This window comes from Cryptomeria japonica, unplaced genomic scaffold, assembly GCF_030272615.1.
Source record: "Cryptomeria japonica unplaced genomic scaffold, Sugi_1.0 HiC_scaffold_550, whole genome shotgun sequence".
Taxonomy (NCBI): domain Eukaryota; kingdom Viridiplantae; phylum Streptophyta; class Pinopsida; order Cupressales; family Cupressaceae; genus Cryptomeria; species Cryptomeria japonica.
Window position 1 is genome coordinate 3,405 of NW_026729360.1, and position 22,501 is coordinate 25,905.

The window sequence follows — 22,501 nt, forward strand, 5'->3', positions numbered from 1 at the left end:
GAGAAGAAGGGCAAGTTTGAACCAAATTGGCTTGGTCCTTACATCATCACAGCAGCATATGGATCTAGAGCATATCAACTCTCAACCACAGAGGGTGAACCTTTGGAGGATCCTATCAACAGCATGCACCTTCACAGGTTTTACACATAGCTCTTCAGAGTATCCTAATTCAAAAATACAAAAAAATCATAAAACATAAAAAAATTTGTTACTTGGTGAAAACCTGGCAAACAGGCGCCTTGTGACACAAAAAAAAAAAAAGTAAAGAAAAACATTTCGTCCAACAGTGAAAACCACTTCGGTGGCGCCCTGGGGCAAGTACCATAATGAAAACTAGGTCACCAGCGCCATGTGTAGAGACATTGCTCCTCCCTCCTTTAGGATTCCATTTCATCCTTTCACTTTGCACACACTCACATCCTATCCATTCATAATAAACTTACTTACTCCCATCATGGCTTGTTATTAATCTACCCAAGATTGGTTAGCCATTCATAATAAACATTCTTTTTCGCTCGTTTCAATCCATAATAAATCAGCTCCTATCTATGGCTAAGGCAAATCCTATGTCTAGTAATGGGTGTGGAACTAAGAACATCACATGTTTCGAGGAGTACAGTTTCTTCCAGTTTTCTTCAGTCTATATGCGCACAATCTACAATAAAGTAACATTTGCATCATCAATCCACAATAAAGTTTCATCTTCTCCACAATAAAGTATCAGTTTCATGGATTCAATCAATTTCAAATGAGACACGATAGCAACAATGGGCTTCAACAAATGAAATATTTCAATAGACTCAGACAACATTATGGTTCAGTGCTATCTATCCTTTTTGTGAAAGTAAACATTGTGACCACAATCAAATAAGACTTATACAAGTGACAAGAGACACTAAACTTGAAGACTACAATGAATGTTGGTGTCGAGTCTTGGTTTTCTTTTTATTTTTATCTTTTGGTGACATGTCTTTTAGCTTTTCCAGGATGTCTTTGAGTAGAGATTCTATCTCCAGGATGTCTTTGACTAAAAAGGCGAGGATGGGGTATCGTCACCTATTTTTCTTTGTTGTCTATGGATTGTCTCTTAGTAATGCTATGACCTGTCCAAGGATATGAGGACACTATGAGTCTAGTATGAATTGGGGCATTCCTTGTTTGTGACTATCTTATCTCCATGCAAACAGGTACAATGACTTTCTGGATTGAACACATGCCTTGATTGTCATAACCTACTTTCCATAATAAAGCTCAATGATGATAACGCACAAGAAGCTCTTTCACTTTCATATCTTCTATCTTCCATCCCCATTTCTTGATTGACTTCCATTGTCCTTCTTGAGTCTGTGTAGTCTGCTATCACATGACTTAGTATAATGACACACCAAAAATATTTGCATTTCATGTAGTTGCTCCTGCATTACCAAATATTAATCATACATACATATAGATATCACAATCGCATCACATCGTGCACACAACACATATTAGTACATTTTATATTCTCATCATGTAAATAGTTATTTGCATCGTCATATCCATCTACATTTCATACATTCACATTCACATATGCATAACATATAAAACATAAAAGAACAAAAATATGGCATTTCATCATGTACATATTTGCATCCATATCATAACCATCACATAGAAACATACATTATGAAACATCTCATCACATAGAAACATACATCATGAAACATCTCATCACATAGGTACGCATGCATATAGCTTCCATAAAGATGAATCATCTCATATATATAATCATAAGTGTCATGATACAATGATGTCAAAATCATATGGCTACAATCACTCGAAGGTGTCTACATCATCATACAAAGTGGTACAAAATTGATACATAGGGAGCCCTCTAAGGCTATGATGAACTCTCTCCCTTGGAGCCAGCTAGCCTCGACGGAGTCTGAGCCCTGGAAGGACCCACCCCAAGATCATCTCTCCTGGCCCCTGTGTCCTCTGTAGCCACCCCTCGTGTCGCCCTATCCGAATAGAGGAACCCACTGATAACTCCTGCCAATACTGTTGGTAATGCTAATCCTATCTGTGTCATGGTATCCCAAGCCATGCGTCCAACCCTCATCTCCAATCCCGGATCTTGGAACACTTGTCTCAGTGCATCCCTATCTTCGTCTCGATCGTAAGGAACTAACTCCCCATCGATCAGTATCCTCAAAATCCTGTACACATCCTCTAAGGTGACTGTCATCTCACCCATCAACAAATGGAAAGTCCAAGTCTCTGAGTGCCATCTCTCAGCTAATGCAGTCAACAATCCCATGTTTCCCAAAACTCAGGCACATACAAAATATGTTGCAAGCCCATAACCTCAATCGTAAACCCATAGCCTCAATAGCATCTCTCTCATCAACTGTCAGCTCTGCTTGCAAACTCTGAGTCGATGGAAATCTCTCCCGTGACTCCAACATAGGTAGGTACTCCTGCAGTCAAGCAAATCAATTGTGTCAGTCAAAGTGAGACTCACTATTCATCACAAAGTGTTTCTTCTATTCTAGTGACATTCACTATTCATCACAAAGTGTTGCTATTTATCCTAGTGGTACTCACTATTCATCACAAAGTACTACGTTTTAGCACTCACTATTCATCACAAAGTGCTGCTCATATTTGCACTCACTGTTCATCACAAAGTGCTGCTCCTATTGGTACTCCCTGTTCATCACAAAGTACTATGTCTTGGTACTCACTGTTCATCAAAAAGTGCTTCGATCTATCCTATCTTAGGGCTATACTTGAGTGTATCCTCTTGAGTAGTTTCCTAATTGGCAACGTATGTTTTATCACAGAATTGTTAATCCTAGCCCTATCTGCTATCCTAGTCTTCCCTAGAGGACCTGCTTGAGTGTATCCTCTCAGTAGCTTATCCAATCGACAGCGTATGTTCATCACATAACTGTTGATTTGGCCTTGAAGACACAAACGCGCTTTCATTACATAAACACGCTTACATATTGCACAGACACGCTGGCACAAACACAAACATGCCTAAGCGTTTTTCGACCTTGTTTGACATATTCTAAAATGCATTTATTGCACTACCTAACATGCATTAATGACAACATTTATTACGACAAAGTACAAGGAGATTTTTCGATACTTACCTGCTCTCCTACATCTGTTGGCCTCTAAAATCAGCGAACGCAATCGAATCTGTGAACCAATGCCATCGCTGCTGACTGTTGTTGCTCTATTCTCTCCCTACACTCTGATCTCTTGGATGTGTGGATGACAATGAGGATGTTTTCCCCTCGTGGTCTATCTTATAGACTACCCTAGCCCTAGCTCTAGCCCTCGTTTCCCGAGTCAGTCTTCATTATCTCGTGACTCTGTCACTCTATCCTATCATGTCATTCCTTTCTAGCCTTTCTTTCTTATCGAGAGATTGTCTGCGATCTTGCCAGACATTTTCATCCAATCTCTCGAGGGGGCATATCATTCCCATCTTAGGGCAACATTGTATCAGTTCATATTATCTTCTTTGAAACAACGCAACAAGCTGCATTGTCTCAAAGAGGGGCAAAATGTAGACACCTAAAATTGTCATGTCTACTTAAATAAATATTTTATTTATTTAACTATTTTAGCCTAATTCTTCTATTAATTAAATAAGTCTTTATTTATTTAATTAATTCATTTATCGTCTTCTAGCCTTATTTCTCATTTAAATAAATACATTTATTTATTTAAATTACCCTTTTCTTAAATTAAATAAATAACTTATTTATTTAATTGATCCCACTTCCTCTATTAATTAAATGAATCTTTATTTATTTAATTAATTCATTAGCCTTTTCTACCCATGACACATGTCATTCATCTCTTAATTCATATACTACCTACCCCCTTTCATTATTTTATTATTCTCTTTACCTACCCTCTAATCATAGCCGACCTCTTTTACACCTCTCAATCTTATCCCTCCATTTCTTATAGTGTCTTCTATATAAGGATATGCTTCCTTCATTATCAAACCATGCCTAACTACTTGATCAATTGACTACACTTTTGAACTTTCATATGCGATCCTACTTGCAACCACATTTCCGTTCTTTGTTGAGCTCTTGTGCACATATAAAATCTGAGAGCAAATATATCAAGCAAGATCAATGGAGATAGGAAGAATGGAGATTCAAACCCTATTGGACATGTGATGGTATAATCTTTGTGATTTCATTTGATTTGCATTATCTTAGGTAATCTTCATATGTTATGGTGGATCTTTGTTGTTGTTAGGCTAGGGTTTTGTGGTTGAATTCATTTAGTCTTTCAACATTGTTGTTTCCACTTTTCACGGTATACACGTATATTCATAATTTTAAACTACATGGATACTTAGTCATATGAAAAGAAAAAATTGTGTTTTCTTTATTCTCAAATTGCACCTTGCACGTGACTTTTTAAATATCCGAAAATTAATTTCATATGCTTGCCAAGTTGCTTATAGCATGACCAATGGTCACCAACAAACCATTAGGCTCTAAAATATTACTATAGACCCCAATTCTCTAACCCCATGTTTGTCCTATATGTGACATGTCTTTTGTTGTACAAAAGAATACTAAAAAAGTAGTACTTTTAATTTTAAAATTCCTTAAGAATGACTTCTAGCTAGCGTGTTTGAATTGTAGCTAGGTGATATTGACAACACTTACATGAACAAGCTTGGAGATTAGATAGTTGTGCAATGAACAAAACGAAGATGTTGGGGATAAGATTTCTCTTTAAAGCCATGTTTTTTGGGCAGTAAATAAGATTGTCACAAATGCCCTTTGAAAAGGTGTTTCTCCTGCTAAATACGAATTTTGGGTCTACTACCATTGCTAAATTGCAAATATGTGTCACTACACCATTCAATTTTGCATATATAATCTCTCTTTGATAGTCGCTAATAGTCACTTGGAACAATATGTGATTAACCCATCTTTATGCAAGGTACTCATATTAATTGACTATGACTATGAGTTGCTACTATGCTCCCTCATCAACTCTATATATAGATAACTTGGATTGGTCATGACCCACTACAAAAATACTAAAGTTAAAATAGACTACAGTAGATTGAAAACTGACAACAACGAGTGACCTAATCTAAGATCTAGCAACTGACAACCAAAACTAAATTATGCAAAAATAATCACCCATTGGAAAAGGCTTACTCGTTGTCAAATAGAAGACCTAAACATGTTCACTACATATAAGAACCATCAAGAAACTACCTAAGTGAACACTTGCAAACCAAAGGCTACATCAAGCAACTACCTAAGTTAGTCATCTTGCATAATTTGGAGGTTGTTGGTCGCCACATAAACAAAAGACACAACTTAGCCAAAAAGGATTTTGAACATACCAAGTCAACAATTAATTAGATCACTAGAGAATGGAAAAAGAAAAATATGTGTCATGAAATAGCATGCTACTGAATAAGACCTTACAACTTGTTCAACTCAAAAGGAGGCAAAACTTATAGAAGGGTTGAAGAGATAAATGCATGGCACGACTTGAACACTTGATAAGCTTCTTGAAGCATGATAAGTTAATCCAGTGGGGCCCATTAATCCTTGAATTCAATAATAATCACGTAGGCCCATAGCACTAGGGGATAAAATATGAAACCAAAACTCAAGTGTATTTCAAGGCAAGGGCCAGCAAGCATTGTGATCGACATTGAGGGCCACACTTATTGAAAGTTAGTAAGTATGGCTTCATTTGCATAAGGAACATTATATTCTTTCTCTTTCATATGGTGTGTACACTATTGTTAAGAAGGTTGAAGTTATCACTTTTGAGCTCAATCTTTCAAATTTTGGTAATCATTTTGTTTACAATGTTAAAAAAAATAAAAAAATTGTCCACCGTTACTAAACATATCAAGTGTAATTAAAATATAAAAAATCAATTTGTCTAACTCATACAACACAATCTTACATTAAAATTCTAACATGGTGGTCTCCAGTTTTTATATTCCATATATCTCAACAATATGATTATTTTGATCCATTTTATTATTCATTAACACATTAGAATTTGTATTGGCATGTCTCATTTAAGTTATTCTTAGACCCTATATCACATTTATTGATGGTCGATCTCAAAAATTAATGTTATTAACTATCATTCATATGAAGTCAATTGCTACAACTTTCACTTAATTAAATTCATAAGATCGAATTGATAGAAAAAAATGAGCTTGCAAACTAAATGTCCTAAATGGGTACCTTGGGACTCTAGCCTACTAAATCCCAATCTTTTGGGCACTCTATAGTACAATGAAGCAATAGTCTGCAAAAAATATTGATTATACCTGATTAATCCTGAATCCCGGAGCTAGCTGATTTATTCCCCGAAAAAATCTCAATTCATGAAAAAATCGTTGACCAAGCGTTGACCCAATTTTCAAAGATATTTTGCATTTAAATCACATTAAAATCATGTTAAAAACCCCAAAATGGCAAAAAGGTGAAAAAAATCATTGTAAACACTTGCAAAACCCAAGAAAAACGTATGAAATTACTAAATTGCTTTAAAATAGGGCTAATCTGAGACAATCAAAGTCAATGTGGAGTCAACATTGAAAAAGTTTGTTATTTTGTCCATTTTGGAGGGGTTCATCTTTCCTCACACTTCACTTGTTCAAACCCACGAGCTCAACGACCCAAAAAAGGTAGAAAGCCCACTAGCTCAATGGCCTAGTAGGGGTTTGAACCTTGGTGGCTACCTCACCAATGGAGTTTTTCTACCACAACACTAAACGTTCAAAGACATTTAATATATGTAGATATAGATATATGATTTTTAATTTATAATTGATATAGTCAATTTTTGCTCAAACAAAGACATACAATTCATTATGTGAGCAATATATCTAAAGCGCTCCATGAAATAAATATGAATGGCAACAAACAAGCTTACAGAGTTGTAATAAAAGAGCCTCCAACACACAATCATTAAAATGTGTCTCTACCTAAAATAGTAGTTGCAAGCTAGGTATTGCCAAAACTAGTGGCTTGCTAATCTTTTACTTCAACTAAACAAATGTCTTTTGTTGAATTCTACCCCATATAAAAGACTTACCAATTGCCATCAAGGAATATAAATCATTGCAACTATGGGATATGATTTGATAAGCTTTCTCAAATATTGAACTACCCCTAGAAAACTCCTTGCCTCAATCACAATGAAAGTCTTGGATCACTTCAAAATGGCTTCCACTTTTACTAAATTCCTAACAATTATTGGATCTTTGTCTGATAAATTTTGATCTCAGCTACTTCATAGACTTAGCTAATCTTTGATCTCGGACTTAGCCAACTTTTTGGTGACTGCCCTTTTAAAAAGTTAAATAAATATTTCCCTACGTAATAAGCAATATGAATATAAACAACAAAAATCTATTTTCTACAATTCATGGGTTAAACTCCTTGTCTCAATCACAATGAAAGCCTTGGATCACTTCAAAATGGCTACCACTTTTACTAAATTCATAACAATAGTTGGATCTCTGTCTAATAAATTGTGATCTCAGCTACTTCATAGACTTAGCTAATACCCCTAGAAAACTCCTTGCCTCAATCACAATGAAAGTCTTGGATCACTCCAAAATGACTTCCACTTTTACTAAATTCTTAACAATGGTTGGATCTCAGTCTGAAATTTTTTATCTTAGCTACTTCATAGACTTAGCTAATCTTTGATCTCAGACTTAGACAACAATTTGGTGTATTTGGTGATTGTCCTCTTAAAAAGTTAACTGATTATTTGTCTATGTAATCAGTAATATAAATATAAACAACAAAAAATTATTTTCTACTATTCACAAGTTAAACTCTATTTTATTTGCTCTTTATATCTCTATGCTATGGAAATGCTTTGAAGTTGTTTAAAAAAATAGATTTTCTCTCTTTTCCTACAATTTTTTATGTTTTTTTAATCCGATTTGTTCCCAATTTTTTCTCAATTTTTTCAAAAAATCTTATACTTTTGATTTACCAATTTATTCCCTAAACAATTTTTGCTAATATGCTCCATACTTCTAATTTGTAATTCATAGCCTAAATTTCCATTTGAGTTTTATTTAAATGAGTAATAAAGCTTACAACCTTTTGAGAGGAAGACTATAACAAGACATATTAAACTACATATAAATATTATATGTATAAAAAATAATCGAGAATGGACGAAAATAAGCTTTACAATCAATGAAATATTAAATTTAATATTCAAATTTATAAAATCTGAAAGATTGATTTTTCCTGTGATGTAAACAGATGGAATTAGTCTTCAACTGTACATTCCCTAAAACCAGGGAATTAATCTACAGATTCCATCCGACTCATCAGTCTCGATGTCTTATAAAATCGTCGCGGCGTATCAGTACTCCACGAGTATGGCATGTGAGATCTCCTCTTAAGAAGAAGTGATTTTCACTCACTTCAACCCACTAGAGTGTTCAAATTTTGTATTCCCATGGGTTTTAATCACATGAAGAAACTCATGAATAAACCTAGACTTGCCAATCCACCCTGTCCACTTACATGTATCAGCTCAACTACACTCTGGATCCATTAAACTCTCAACAACTTCTCAGGTTATGTTATATGGATAAGTTTTCAGCAAGGAAATACTATGCTTGCTGTACATATTTTGAAAGGATAGGAATCTCTTTAAATCCCCTGTAGTTTTTCCCCTGTCAATGATTTTTGAGATGAATTCGGTGACATCATGGCAGTCAACATAAGCACGAAGGATTTTCGTGATACGGATGGCAGTTTCAGGTCTTGTGCTGAGAAACCCAAAAGCAGTTTCAAGCTTCTCACTGTGACTGCAGAGTAAGTTTTAGTTTACCTCTAGTCTACATTATGCAGCACAAAGTTGATATTAGGGACACATCCTGATGAGTCGATGACTCCATTATCAACATCTTTAACATTTTATTAATCTCTTCATTTTGAGGATGCAAACTGTCTGCTACAAGGAATGCATGAATATTATTGTCTACCTCAATTAAACTGCACGCTGGTCTCTTTTTCAAGCCCCTGCCTTGCATTGCCGTTCTCAACTTATCTACATCATCCCACCTTCCAGCTGCTGCATAAATGTTTGATAATAGAATATAAGAACTATCATTTTTAGGCTCTAAGACGAAAAGGCATTCTGCTGCAAGTTCTCCTAGCTCAATATTGCCATGGATCCTGCAGGCATTAAGCAAGGTCCCCCGCACACTTGGACCTGGTTTAAAAGGCATGCTTTTGATAAAGCATTCTGCCTCGACAAGATTTCCACAGCGCCCAAGAAGATCAACCATGCAGGAATAGTGTTCCATGCTAGGTGTGATACAGTATTCTTGAACCATGCAATCAAAATACTTCCATCCCTCCTCCAACAAACCTGCATGACTACATGGAGACAAAACACCAACAAAGGTGATGTGGTTTGGCTTTGTGCCTGTCTGTTGCATTCGATGAAATAGTTCAAGAGCATCTTTGACGTGTCCATGCATACCATACCCACAAATCATCGCACTCCATGAGACCACATCTCTCTGCAACATTCTATCAAACAATTTTCGTGCGGCAACTATGCTCCCACATTTGGCATACATGTCAATCAAGGAATTCCCAATAGGAAGATTCATCTCAAATCCGTTTTGAACTATATAATCATGGAACCACTTCCCTTGATTCAGGAACCCTAAGTGAGCACATGCTGGGAGTAGACTCACCATTGTCACTGAATCAGGTTCAATGTTTCTTTGTTTCATTTGACCAAAAAGCATCAAAGCTTCTTCGGCATGTCCATTATGAACATATCCAGCCATCATTGCATTCCATGTTACTAAATTTTCTTTTGACATTTTGTCAAAAACCTGACGTGCACTCTCAACAACCCCGCACTTTGCATACATGTCGATCAATGAATTTAATACAAAAATCTCAGAGTCAAACCTATTTAGAATTATATAATAATGAATCCACTTGCCCTTTTGCAAATTGCCTTCACGGGCACATGCCTGAAGCAGACTCACCACAGTGATGGAATCAGGTGCTACACCTGCCTGCTGCATTTGATTAAATATTGCTAAAGCCTCATTGGCACGTCCAGTCTCAGCATACCCAGCAATCATAGCATTCCATGAAACCAGATCGCTTTTAGACATGTACTCAAACAACTGACTTGCAAGCTCCGAATTCCCACATTTAGCATACATGGCAATAAGGGAATTCTCCACAAAAATGTCCGACTTCAATCCACTTTGGATTATATAATCCTGGATTTGCTTCCCTTGCTCCAAATCTCCTAAATGGGCACATGCCTGGAGTACGCTGACCATAGTGACAGAATTAGGTGTGACATCAGCTAGTTGCATCTGAGCAAAGAGTTCCAAAGCTTCCTTGTCTTGCCCATTCGGCGCATATGCAGCAATAATTGCACTCCATGAAACCACCATTCTTGTGGGCATCTTGTCAAACACTTGCCGTGCAATCTCAACCTTCTTGCATTTGGCATACATATCTATCAAGGAGTTCCCTACAAAATCATTGAACTCTAGCCCACCTTGAGTTACATATTCATGGATCTGACGGCCCTTTTCGAAATTTCCCATATGGGAACATGCCTGGAGTACACTTCCAATAGTAACTGGGTTAGGCTTCATCTCTGACTTTTGCATTTGATCAAAGAAAACCAAGGCTTCACGAGCCTTTCCATTCTGAGCACACCCAGAAATCATTGCATTCCATGTAACAACATCTCTCACAAGCATTCTGTCAAATACTTGGCGTGCAAATTCTATGCCCCCACACTTCGCATACATTTTCACAAGGGAGTTGGCTGCAAAAAAAATGGCATCAAATCCAATTTTGACTACATGATCATGAATCTCCTAACCCTCTTGTAGAGCCTATAAACCCGCACACGCCTTCAGCACTGCGCAAAACGTGAAATTGTCTGGCTGTATGCCTCCCTCATACATTTTGCAATAGACTTTAAGAGCCTCTTTGTGAAGTCCACTCCTAGCACACTCTCTAATCATCACATTCCATAAAAAAGCATTCGGTTTGTAAATTTTGTGAATCGCTTGCGATGCATTTGGTTCAGACATTTTGTCAAACACTTTGCGAGCATTATTCAAACTGCCAAACATTACATACGTGTTCACAAGCTTGGATTGTATAAATATTTCAAGGGTGAGTCCAGTGACAATGATGTGGGCATGAAGATTTTTTACAGAATTGCTATGTTTGCATGACTGAAACAGAGAATTCCAACTGTTGGCATTTGGATTGAGGTTTTCGATTAATTTTTCTGGGTTGCCATTTTGAATGGAATATAAAATTTAGTTTTGGCTACCATTGGCACGGGAAACTGCAGTATGATGGCGGATTTGAAACAAATTAAAGAGTTTGTGATTTTCCAGTTTGCAGTGTTCAAATGAGCTTACCAGTTTTGCTATTCTCATTATCATAGAAGCGGTCGCCCACCATGTTTGTTCGCCTTCAGAGAATTTTACACAACGATTAAAACTGAAGATTTGACGTAATTGTAAGTTTAAAAACAAAAAACAAAAATAAGAGATATACCTAAAAATTCATTAGCACTTCTTGAGAAGACAAGCTAAAATGAAAACCCAAATTCAAATTTAGTAAACGTTCACTACACAATACAATGATTTTTTTATTTTTTTTTATATTATGTAAACGTTGGGCGAGTCACAATACATTGATTTTTCATACAAGCGTACATGAATTATGAGTTGGAGCACATGTATGTTTCTTCATGTGACATGTTCAATTTGTTTATTCATTCAATAAATCTTTAGATCTACATTTTATAGTCAGCCACGATCTCTCAAAAAATATTAAATGTTTGTTTTTTTCTTTTTTCTTTTTTTAATAGATGTGATTGGTTTTACAGTTTTTTAAAATGTTTAATTTATTTCAAAATAATTTTGTTTTAGGTACTGACCACCTTAGTCTCGGAAACTGAAGCTGCACTCGCCTTCTTATTGAATATTTTCAAGCCATACAACTAGCCCATTCTAATTACCATTATATGTGAGTCACTAAAGGTTGATGCGTTAGTCATCCTGATGAAGTCTTGTCCCAAGACTAACTAAAAATCATCAATGTTGCAACAAAATTGAGAAAGTCCATGCGACCCATCCATTCCCCAACATCTATAGGAATGCCCCCACCTGCTAAAGTGCTCCCACCCACTTGTGATGGGGGAGCCCCACAGGGTTTACTTTAGTGGCGAATTGGCGAATATTTCATGTCGGCGACCTGGAAAGTGGCAAATATATTGTACCGATCGAGGGTGCCCATGTCACCTGGACTTTATAAATATTTTTCAAATGCATAGCCCAATCGCCCATTATTTTATGTAATTAATTGTATCTCTATCAAAATTTTTCCAATAGAATCTAGGTTTTCCACACGATAAATTCAATATTTTCGCCTACACTTTTCGAGGTTGTCTTAATAGACGACCATAATTCGCCAATAGCCATATAAAGATTTATTGGCCAGGAGGACCCAATTCGCCTTGCATTTTGCAGAAGTGTCTCAATTCACCCCAATTTTTGCCAACTCTATTATAATTGTCAATTAACTGGATGACCCATAATCGCCTTGAAAATTACATTAGACGTGTTATAGTTAAGTGTTATTCGCGAAATATTTGTATACCATATAAAATTCCTGCCGAATTCACTAAATAAGGATTAGTATAAATACAGTCAAAGATTAGATTTATCTCTACACAATTTGGTCAGTTCTGAGCTCTCAATTCGAATCACTAGCGAAGTTTTAAACCAGGAACAACCATTGTTGTTGACTATATTGGCGACTGCTAGTTACCTAAAGGTAAGTGATCATATTTCTGAAGTGTTATAATATTATTTTGAATTCATCTCTATTTGTTTGCACTATTGAGTTCATTATTATTCAATGGGTACCCGTCAATGGTCACTTGAGAGACCTCTGAGATCTAGATTGTAGGTCGTAGAGCCAATGAATCATATAGTCCATTATTACTTATTCAACAAGTTGATATTTTTTTGTAGTCTTAATTTCGTTGGAGATGTCAAACAGGAAGAAGGGTAGGAATCCTAAATGTGGGGAAGGCCAAGAGAGGCTAGCAAAACGCAGAATGTTGTCTTTGTACTTTGGCATTGGCAAAGATTGTGGTGAAAATCAGGAAGGTACATCATCACAAGTACGAGTACAAGATTCACAACCTACACTGCATATTGAACAAGGCAGTGAACCTAATATCTCATATCACGATGAATTTGAAGAAGATTTTTTGGTAGATACCCAGGTTAGCCGAAATGATATAATCGACTTGGGTGATAATGCCACAAATGATCATGCATGGAAGGGGAAAGGAAAAGCCAAATCAAAAAAGCATCAACCCAAATCAAAAAAGGATCAGGAGTGGGATATGTCAGTGAGAAATTTTCAAATTACTTGGGCGTCAAAGTATCCATTCATTGAACTAGTGGAGAATCCCATTGAAGGCGAGCCTCCGTTAGAATGTAGGTGTAATATTTGCACTTGGAAACATAAAAAGGAAAAGAGGTCGCAACTAAAAATTGACACCATAGAAAAACATATGGGCAAAGTTTACAAAAAACAAATGATAGATGGAGTTGAAAAATTAGTGATAAGATGGAAAACAAAGGAGGAATGTAAGCATGTGAGGAATGCCAAAGAATTTTAATATTTTCAGAAGAAAATACAGACGAAGCCTGTTGAAGTTAAAGGTTCTGTTGAAGCCATTCTTGGAAAAACAATGCAAATAGAACAACTGCGAAAAGTTGTTCGGTTAAGTGTTGTTTTTATATTTTGAGTAGAGGGCGTGCTATGATAGACTACCCATCAATGAGTGGTTTATTACACTTTTTGAAAGTTCCTAACTATCCTAATAGTCACTGGTTAGTAAAAAGTAGATGGGAATGGGCAAGTTGTCTTGTTGAGGTTGAAAAAGAAGATGTAAACGAAAAAATAAGAGAGTCAAACTTTATTTCGTTGTCTTTAGACAAAGTTACGGTAGTAGATAATACTTTGTGGGTATGCGTGCATGTTCATACTGTACAGAATCATGCCCGCCAACCTCATCTACTATTTGTTACTAAAATGAAGGATAGTGCGACAACGGAAATTTTATTTTGACTATTAAAGAGTTCTTTAATTGAGTATGGAGGTATGGATGACATGATGATTGTCAAAAAGTTGGTGTGTGTTGGAGCGGATGGAGCTTCAGTAATGCAAGGTCATAGGAACGGTCTTTGCGCAAAGATGAAAACTTCTTGTGCACCCTACATTACTGGCATTCATTGCATGACCCACAAAATGAATCTAGCTTTTGGAATTGTGAGCAAGCATGCTCCAGTAAAAAATTTATCATTTCATCAGAGAGCTCTAATCACACTTTTGTCGAAGTCCCAAACGATTTATGGAATTTCAACACTTTGTTGATGGAATAACCGATGGGAACAAGCTTCTTAAGGATAATGATACCGAATGGATCTCTTTGGATGGACCAGTGCATCGAGTTTTTTCATAATATTCATCCTTGATTGGACTATTTCACACAAATCGCAATGAATCAGAGCAATCAAAATTTCCTAACTTTCTTCGAAAGCTAAGTAATATAGAGACACTCTTAACATTAGCATCTCTTCTCCCCATTCTAGAGGAAATGAGAAATATTATGAAAAAAGTCCAGCAAAGAGCTATGTATATTGCAGAATATGCTAAGTTGTGTAAGATCACATGACACCCTCGATAATCTCTATGGATCTCAGCCAACATTATCTGATGAAAATTTTGCTAAGTGGTAGACACTCATAGATTTGAACAATCCTGATAACTTTTTACATATCAGTGCAAACGGGGAGTTATGTGCCAGTGTACACTGAGTTGAGATACCAATGAACTGCTTTTCCATGATTGAGCCCAAGGAACTAGGAAAGCGCCCCAAGAAGCGACTAGCAAGAGTTACAAGGGAAGAGTTTAGCAAGATTGTTGAGTCTGTAATTGGTTTTGTGAAGAAAATTGCCTATGATTTTTCCTCGCATATTAGAAGCAAATTCCCTCCTGGGAAACTTATTGAAGCCATGTCTATTGTGTTTCCTCACTATTGGAACCTCAACAATTCAACTAATATTTGAACTTAGCTCCTAACTTTGATAAAGGAATTTTGCAAATCCAAAGAATTCAATGGAGTAACTATAAATAGAATTTTAAATGAAACTCTTCTTAGAGAGAAATCAGCCCATTTTGCATACACTATGAGGGAACGATATGACATAATGGAGAACCCCCATGAAGAGGGATCAGTAATAAGGCTTTGGGCAAATCTAGGTCAAAGCGAAGTGATGCGTGATTCAATATCAAAATATTTCAAGCTTGTTGTTTTATGTCTTAACATGATATTGGGTTCAGTGGAGGATGAGAGAGTTTCTAGTGCTTTGTGGTTCCTAAAATAAAAGCTAAGAAACAAACTAGACAAGAATTTGGAAAATTTCTTGAGGGTTTATACATTTAGGTATGATGTCCACACTTTTCCTTACGATAGGGAACTGAAAATCTGGAGGTCCAAATGTGAAAGAAGAGTTTTGGGCAACACTTCAAACCAAAGTGGCAGTGAGACAATTGACTCATGTACTAGACCAACTGGTAGCATTGAGATGCAGTTCAGCAGAGGTATGCAAACTCAGAGTGAAGAAAACATAGACAAGAATCAAGGAAACTCTGAATTTGTTGAGGAGGAATGGCAACTTTAAGAGATTTAGGACTAGCAGTTCTTAGCTATTTATTAATCTTACTTTATCTCATCATTCATATTACAAAAACATATTATTGTGGTTGATAACTTGATGATATTTTATGTGTCTGTCAACTTTTGGCATTTAAAATTTAATATTGATTTGCAGTTGCATTTTTCAACTTTCTAATTTCAAATAGAGAATAGAAAAATAAAAGAGAATAATGTATTTATTGATAGAGTGGTTTTTATTTAGACATGTTGATATTTTCATTAATTGTTTCAAAATATAGTCATATGATACAATTCATTCAATACACAACTCTATGTGATTCTCTATGCAAAAGTCAATACGAAATTTCAAAACCCTTTGCAAATGTCCCTAAATTCACTTTTATAGAAACAAGGGAGAAACAACATCTTCAGGTCTATTTGCAACATGTGAAGACTCAACATCAAAATCAATTACCAAGGCACTGAATCTATTGTCCCATCGGTATCACAAACACGGTACAATTTTACAAGGTTGAAGGTATCTATGACCATCATAGGCCGGATTAGCAATTTAGCAACTACTACATGTCTCATGTTCAAAAAATAGAGTTCAAACTTAAAACCTAATTCAAGCCACAACAAATTAAATATAGAGAATAGCAATGCACAAAACTTAGAAATCAGAAATAGAGAAAGACAAAAAAGTTAAAATTTGAGAGAATTTGAGAATGCAAATTTACAAGGTTGAAGGTGTGCATAATAGGCTGGATTAGTAATGGTGTGTGTTGCATTTTTCTTGTTCATAAAATAGAGTTATTTCAAGCGATGCCAAATTCCAAACAAAAAAAAAGAAGAAAACCTTGAAATTAAGAGTAAAAGCATAAAACTATGCAATACATACTATGATTCATGAGATCTTTGTGCCAGTTTTTGTAGGGTGCTCCACTCTCCGTCTTATGGAAGTCCAATTTCTTTTAAATTATAGTAAGTCAAGTACAACTTTGTCAGCAATCCATATTTGGAAGAGTGACTTGACTCCTCTGTTTCACCCAATACTGCATACAAAAGTTGTCAATGGTTTGATGAAATTCAAAAAGTTGTGAGGAGTTGTGTCCTTAGGAAGCAAGTCAAATTCAAACTTTATTTTATCCTCCATCCTTTTTTTGAAAGCTTCTTTTCCAATGAATTTATTTTATGTGTCAACACTCTTCAACAAACCAAGATTTAACAATTTGGTTGTCTTTTCTTGTAGCTTCATTATCTTTTTCCCACCTTTATCCATAATTTCTTGTGCTTCCCTTAGTTTCTGGCATTTTTGAATGATAGATGATGCCTTTATTGAGCCATCAATGCATCTCTTAATTCCCTTGAATGCCAAATAGCTATCACTGGTACTGGAGACTTCTTGCAAAATCTGTTTTACAATATTCTCTTTTGAGTAAATATTTATGTTCTTCTCAATGTGGTCTTTGAGCTTCCAAAAAATTACTCTCAGTCTTTCATTCAATTCAAACCATTCAGACAACTTGTCACTCCTCTGCATTATTTGCCCCCAAATGTTTTCTTTTATATACTTCACTGTATTTTTCATATTGTCTTCCGAAGTTTTAATTTTATTATTTGCATTCTATAGCTCTTATTTCATTTGTACACATTTTTTTCTTTCTTCCTCTGCTTCTGTTCCAAACGTTTTTCTTTTTCCGTCTCATGATCCAATTGGTTCTGTAATATTTTTTTTGCGGCAGCTACAGACTCCACTCTTTTGTATAATTTTGTTGAAGTGGCTCTTTCATCATCAAATTTTTTAATGCTTTCATCCAATTTTTCCCTCAATTCCTTCAGTTCTGCCTCCATTTGTAACTGTTGATGTAGAGGTCAAATTTGTTATCCTTATTTGTAAATCATTGCACTTGTTATCTATTTCTTTCCTCTTTGCTTTTTCATTTTCCAGGTCTGCCTGTAACTTTTCTATTTGTTTCTCCATGTTATTTTTCTCTCTCTCCACCTTGAGCGATGAAGTGTAGATCACTTCACTGCTCTTTTTTGACACACTAATTTTGTACACATTTTTTAACTTTGGAAAAATCCATTAGGAGGGTGCTAATGTGAAATTCATAGGGATCTATATTATTCTATGCTGGATTTTTATCTTTATTTGGGGGCATAACAACCATGAACTTCGTCATATCTTTGTTTGGGTCATATGTGGGAAATACCATGTTCGATGCAGGTTGTTCCTCTAAAGCTGCAGTAAGAGCACCCCTCTTCAATTTATTCTTATTTTCTTTATTCATATTTGTTGTTTATATAAATTTATTAAACAAATCATTGTAACGAAAATTTTGGTTTGCTAAAGCAATTGAATGTTTGAAAGGTTAAATATCACTTGCAGTGATGTGCACGCCTCCACCTATTCTTATGGTTCTAACTAATGCATTTTGAGGAGTAGCAACAACCATTCCTAATCTTGCCCCACGTAAACTTGCAAGTGGAGTGTTTTGACCCATTTGAGGGGTTTGTTCTAAAGCTACAAACAATAGATTTACAACGGTAATTGATATAGCTAGAGTTGTACTCGCCATTGTTATCATAACCTTTTTCTTCTTCACAATGGCTTAATCACTAGGATTTTGTATAGTATCTACTATTATTGGCCTTTTGTGAGAGATATCTTGTTGTTGCACTTGTTCAGGACAACTAGTATTAGTACCCATGTCATCCCCACCAATGGTAGTAGCACAATGTGGATTTGAAGCTCTAACAAATTGAAATGGATATGTAGGGGAATGAGTAATACCTTTCTTTGATGAATCTGATGATTCAACTCCAATGACTACTTTCTCACCATGTTTTGGTGGAAGTGGTGGACAATTGGAAACCAAGGGCCTTCTCCTTTGGGACCCAAACCACCACCTTCAAAACCCATTTTTTCCATAATGTTTACCCCTTTGCTATATTTTTCTATTATGGACTCATTGACTCCACTCAATTTTATAGAGACTATAGTAGCTATTGGAGTGACCTCAATCTCATACTCATTTCCATCATCACTTTTATCATATGCTTCTGTGGGATGCTCCATATTCCATAATTTGTTAAACTCAATATCCTCATCGATTTCATCAAGATCTGCACTGGTCTTTGCTTCACCGAGATTCCTCCTCATAGTCCAAAAATAACTTATTTTGGTTTGAGTCAAAAGTCTATCTTTACATTGTTCCAATATATTTTTTGGAATAGCTTTGTTAGATGGATCAAAAACTTTTTGGTAGAAATTGTAGGACATCCTATTTTCATTTTGATTTTGGATGCCCTACTCTATTGTTCTATGTGTGTGCAATGCCATAATTTGTGATGACAATTCTTCTATTGAAATTTTATAGTTAGCAGCAATTTTCTCCATCTCATTTTTTACTTATTCCAGGAGTCCATGTTTTTAAGATTTTCTAGCAATGGTTTACTTTTATGTTGAAATTTGCTTGCAGAATTCCTATTTTTCGTAAGCCTTGTTTGAATGACATTGATTAGATCATACTTTTAGTAACTATCAACACCAAAGCTAAAATTGTCAAAAAATCATGTGCCACTTTCATTCCTTTTCTCTCAAATGTGAACATGCAAGGAAGGAAATATGCTCTTCTTTTTCTCACCATGAAAGAGTAAATCTATACTCTCCATCTATCGTACATATTCCAATGCAAATACCCTCTCTGTCACATGTATTGGAATTTTTTAGGGTTCTAATACTGATCCATAAAATCTTAACACTGTGTATTCTTCCATGAAGAACCAATCAGCCAATTGTATTTGACTTCCAAGTTGAATGCAATCTCTACAAGACACAGGTAATCTAGGCATTGGAGTGCTTGTAATTTTATGATACATTGGTGCCAAAAATAAGTCTACGAAATGGTTGTAGTTATTTATGTTATCATGCATCCTTATCTTAGGTGTCCATTCATATATTGGACACTTTTTTCTATCTCGAGTCTTCTCATCAATCTTATAGACCTAAATGTGAAGATTGTTGGTCTCGAATATTGCACGATACTTTTCTAGAAGATGATAGCACAAGTAGGTTATGAACCTAAATGTCTTACAGGAAACTTTATTAATCATTAGTAATTGTTTTTGCATGGATTGAACAACGTGCTCAACAAAATTAAATCTTACTTGTTCTCTTACACAATGGATATGAAAAATCATTTCAAGAAGGTTGGCACCCACTTCCCTATTATTTTCCAATCCTAGGAAAAATGTTAGGAAGGAAATAGTATCTTGAACCCAAGGCACAAAAATATTATAATCATAAGGAGGCTTATGATTCCGATCCAATCGAGCACCACAGACTGTTACACCTTTGATAAATAAATCTTTAGTATTTTTTTTCATTCTCTCATATTCCTTTGTCAGCTTTCCTAGGTCAGTGTGCACGTTTAAGTTTTGTTCTTCAAACCCTAGGTTCAACAAATGAGCAAATTCTCCCTTGGTTATGGATAAAATTTCCTCTTGAGTATTTCTATTGACAATTTCTTTTCTATCTTCATCATAATTATGGGTGCAAACCATGAATTTTTGGGCAAGGGAATATTGCAGGTAATATCATGCGTCCCAATCCAGCATACCACGATGCAATTTTATTCATACTTACATTTAACACTGTGTTAAAAATAATATATTTTACCCTATTTTGATCTCCCGCCTTATTAGACAATGCATATCTAGTTTCCATGATTCGTTTTGTACCATGGATAACAGGATCATACATATCATGGTATTCATTAGTGAAACCTATTATTTTAACCAGTTCAACTAAGTCTATTTTTTCATTCATTTGGCTTTTAGTTCTACTATTCTATTTCCCCATCGATGGTACTGTTAATGGTTTTGTGTAGGGGAAAAAGTGAGACTAAGTATGAAAACCTTAATCCCACTCTCATACACACTCATGGAATACGAAAGAGCCTAAGGAGGTAACGCACTTTGACTACTTCTTATGAGAAAGAGAGAGCCATGGATTACCTCTTAGGTTTTCTATTCCTTTGTTGTAAATGAGAGAGAGGAATGATGCAAAAATGCAATCTAACCTAAAATGCAAGTAGGCAAGCAAACCCTAATCTGAGAATGCAGATCAAAGGACAAATGATATACTGTTGAAAAGTACATATCAGAAGGAAAAATTAGAGGTGTACCTGTGTCTGAAATCTGAGAAGAAATGTTCGGGACTACGGTGCCATGCCACTGTCCTAATTCTGCACTTCTGCAGGTGCAACTAACAAGATGGATTCTGGAGCTTGCAAGGTATTGTTTTGCCAAATCTTGCTAGCACAGGGTAGGACCATGGTGCCACGCCACTATCCTGGGAAGGACCAGGGCACCACGCCCCTGTCCTTAGGTTTTTTTTTGGGATCTACAATCCATAACTATCCTTGTGTGCTCTTTCAGTCCCAAAACTTCCAATGATGCTCGAATCTGAACCTGTACCTGAAGCTAAAAAATAGGGTTCAGGGTGACTACATAGGGTTTTTCCTTAGTCAAACCCCTATGTTGGTAATTTCCACCTCCACAAATAGCCGATAATGTACTCAAAATGTGTGTGCAAGATCCTAAGATGAAAGCAACCAATCTAGAGCAACCCTAAAGAGTAAACCCTAATTCCTTATAATTGACAAAGTAAATGCTTTAAATCCGCAATGAAAAGTTATCTAAAGCATGAATATGAATCAAAATGAAGCTTATGCAAAGACATGAAAACAACATGAAACTATACCCAACCCCAAGGGATAGGTACAACCCAATTGTCAATCGATGATCTCCTATTGCTCTTTTGCATCTTCAAAAGCCCCCAATTGATAAAATGATGCTTGATGAATGTTTGATGGATGAATGTTGAGTGTTGTTGAATACTTCAAAGATCTACTCTTTCGCTGCAAAGAAGGCTCTTAATGCTCCCAAAAACCTGCTCTTAGATTCTTGAAGAAGACCCCTTCAAATGAAGAAAGACAGCTCTTAAGTATGAAACCCTAGATCTTAATTTCATGTTTAGGCTGACCTAGGATTTGAATTTCCCACTGATCTTTCAGGGTTAAGCATTCTTATATCATAGGATTGTGCTCCCAAACTTTCAGGGAAAAAGTCGAGGACCATGTGCATTCCCACCATGGTCCGACCAACTTTTCACCAAATTTTCAGGGCCATTAGATATGATGATATTAGAGAGCATCCCAAGGTTACAACTAATTTTGAGATGTTTTGATATGCGAAATCGGGCATAAATGGTCAAAATAAGACATAATTAAGGTTTATGATTAAATGATTCATCGGAGGAATAAAATGAAAACGGGCAAACTTAGGGTAAAGGGCCCAACTTTATAATATGTAAAGTGATGAAACATGACCTTAGATTTAATTAAATTAATTAATTGAATGCTTAAAGGGGAATTAGAAATGCAATATCCAAGACACACTATGGTGGGTGCTAACCTAAGTGTGAAATTGTACCACCCTAGAAAGGGTGTACAATTTATGACACTACATTTAGCCCCCACTTTAGTGGTCATATGAAACTACATGCATATGCAAGCTAAATTACAGAAAAGTAAACATCTTTTAAAAAAGGATATAGCCATAAGTTGTCGGACGAAGCCCCCAGTGGTATTTATAGTACACAATTAGGAACCATACCCTACAAAACCACATA

General features: G+C 35.8%; 2 protein-coding genes across 2 annotated transcripts; both read right to left on the reverse strand.

The window, feature by feature from the left end:
* Positions 1 to 8,237: 8,237 nt before the first annotated feature.
* On the reverse strand, positions 8,238 to 11,674 carry LOC131077655 (pentatricopeptide repeat-containing protein At1g11290, chloroplastic-like). The gene is made up of 2 exons (XM_058015196.1): positions 11,616 to 11,674; positions 8,238 to 11,529 (listed from the first exon to the last, which is right to left on the reverse strand). The coding sequence occupies exon 2, from the start codon at positions 10,847 to 10,849 to the stop codon at positions 8,888 to 8,890; it is 1,962 nt and encodes a 653-aa protein (XP_057871179.1). The 5' UTR covers positions 10,850 to 11,529; positions 11,616 to 11,674; the 3' UTR covers positions 8,238 to 8,887.
* LOC131048733 (pentatricopeptide repeat-containing protein CRR2, chloroplastic-like) lies at positions 10,937 to 17,655 on the reverse strand. The gene is made up of 3 exons (XM_059216041.1): positions 17,453 to 17,655; positions 11,477 to 11,558; positions 10,937 to 11,284 (listed from the first exon to the last, which is right to left on the reverse strand). The coding sequence occupies exons 1-3, from the start codon at positions 17,653 to 17,655 to the stop codon at positions 10,937 to 10,939; spliced, it is 633 nt and encodes a 210-aa protein (XP_059072024.1).
* Between the last annotated feature and the right edge of the window lie 4,846 nt (positions 17,656 to 22,501).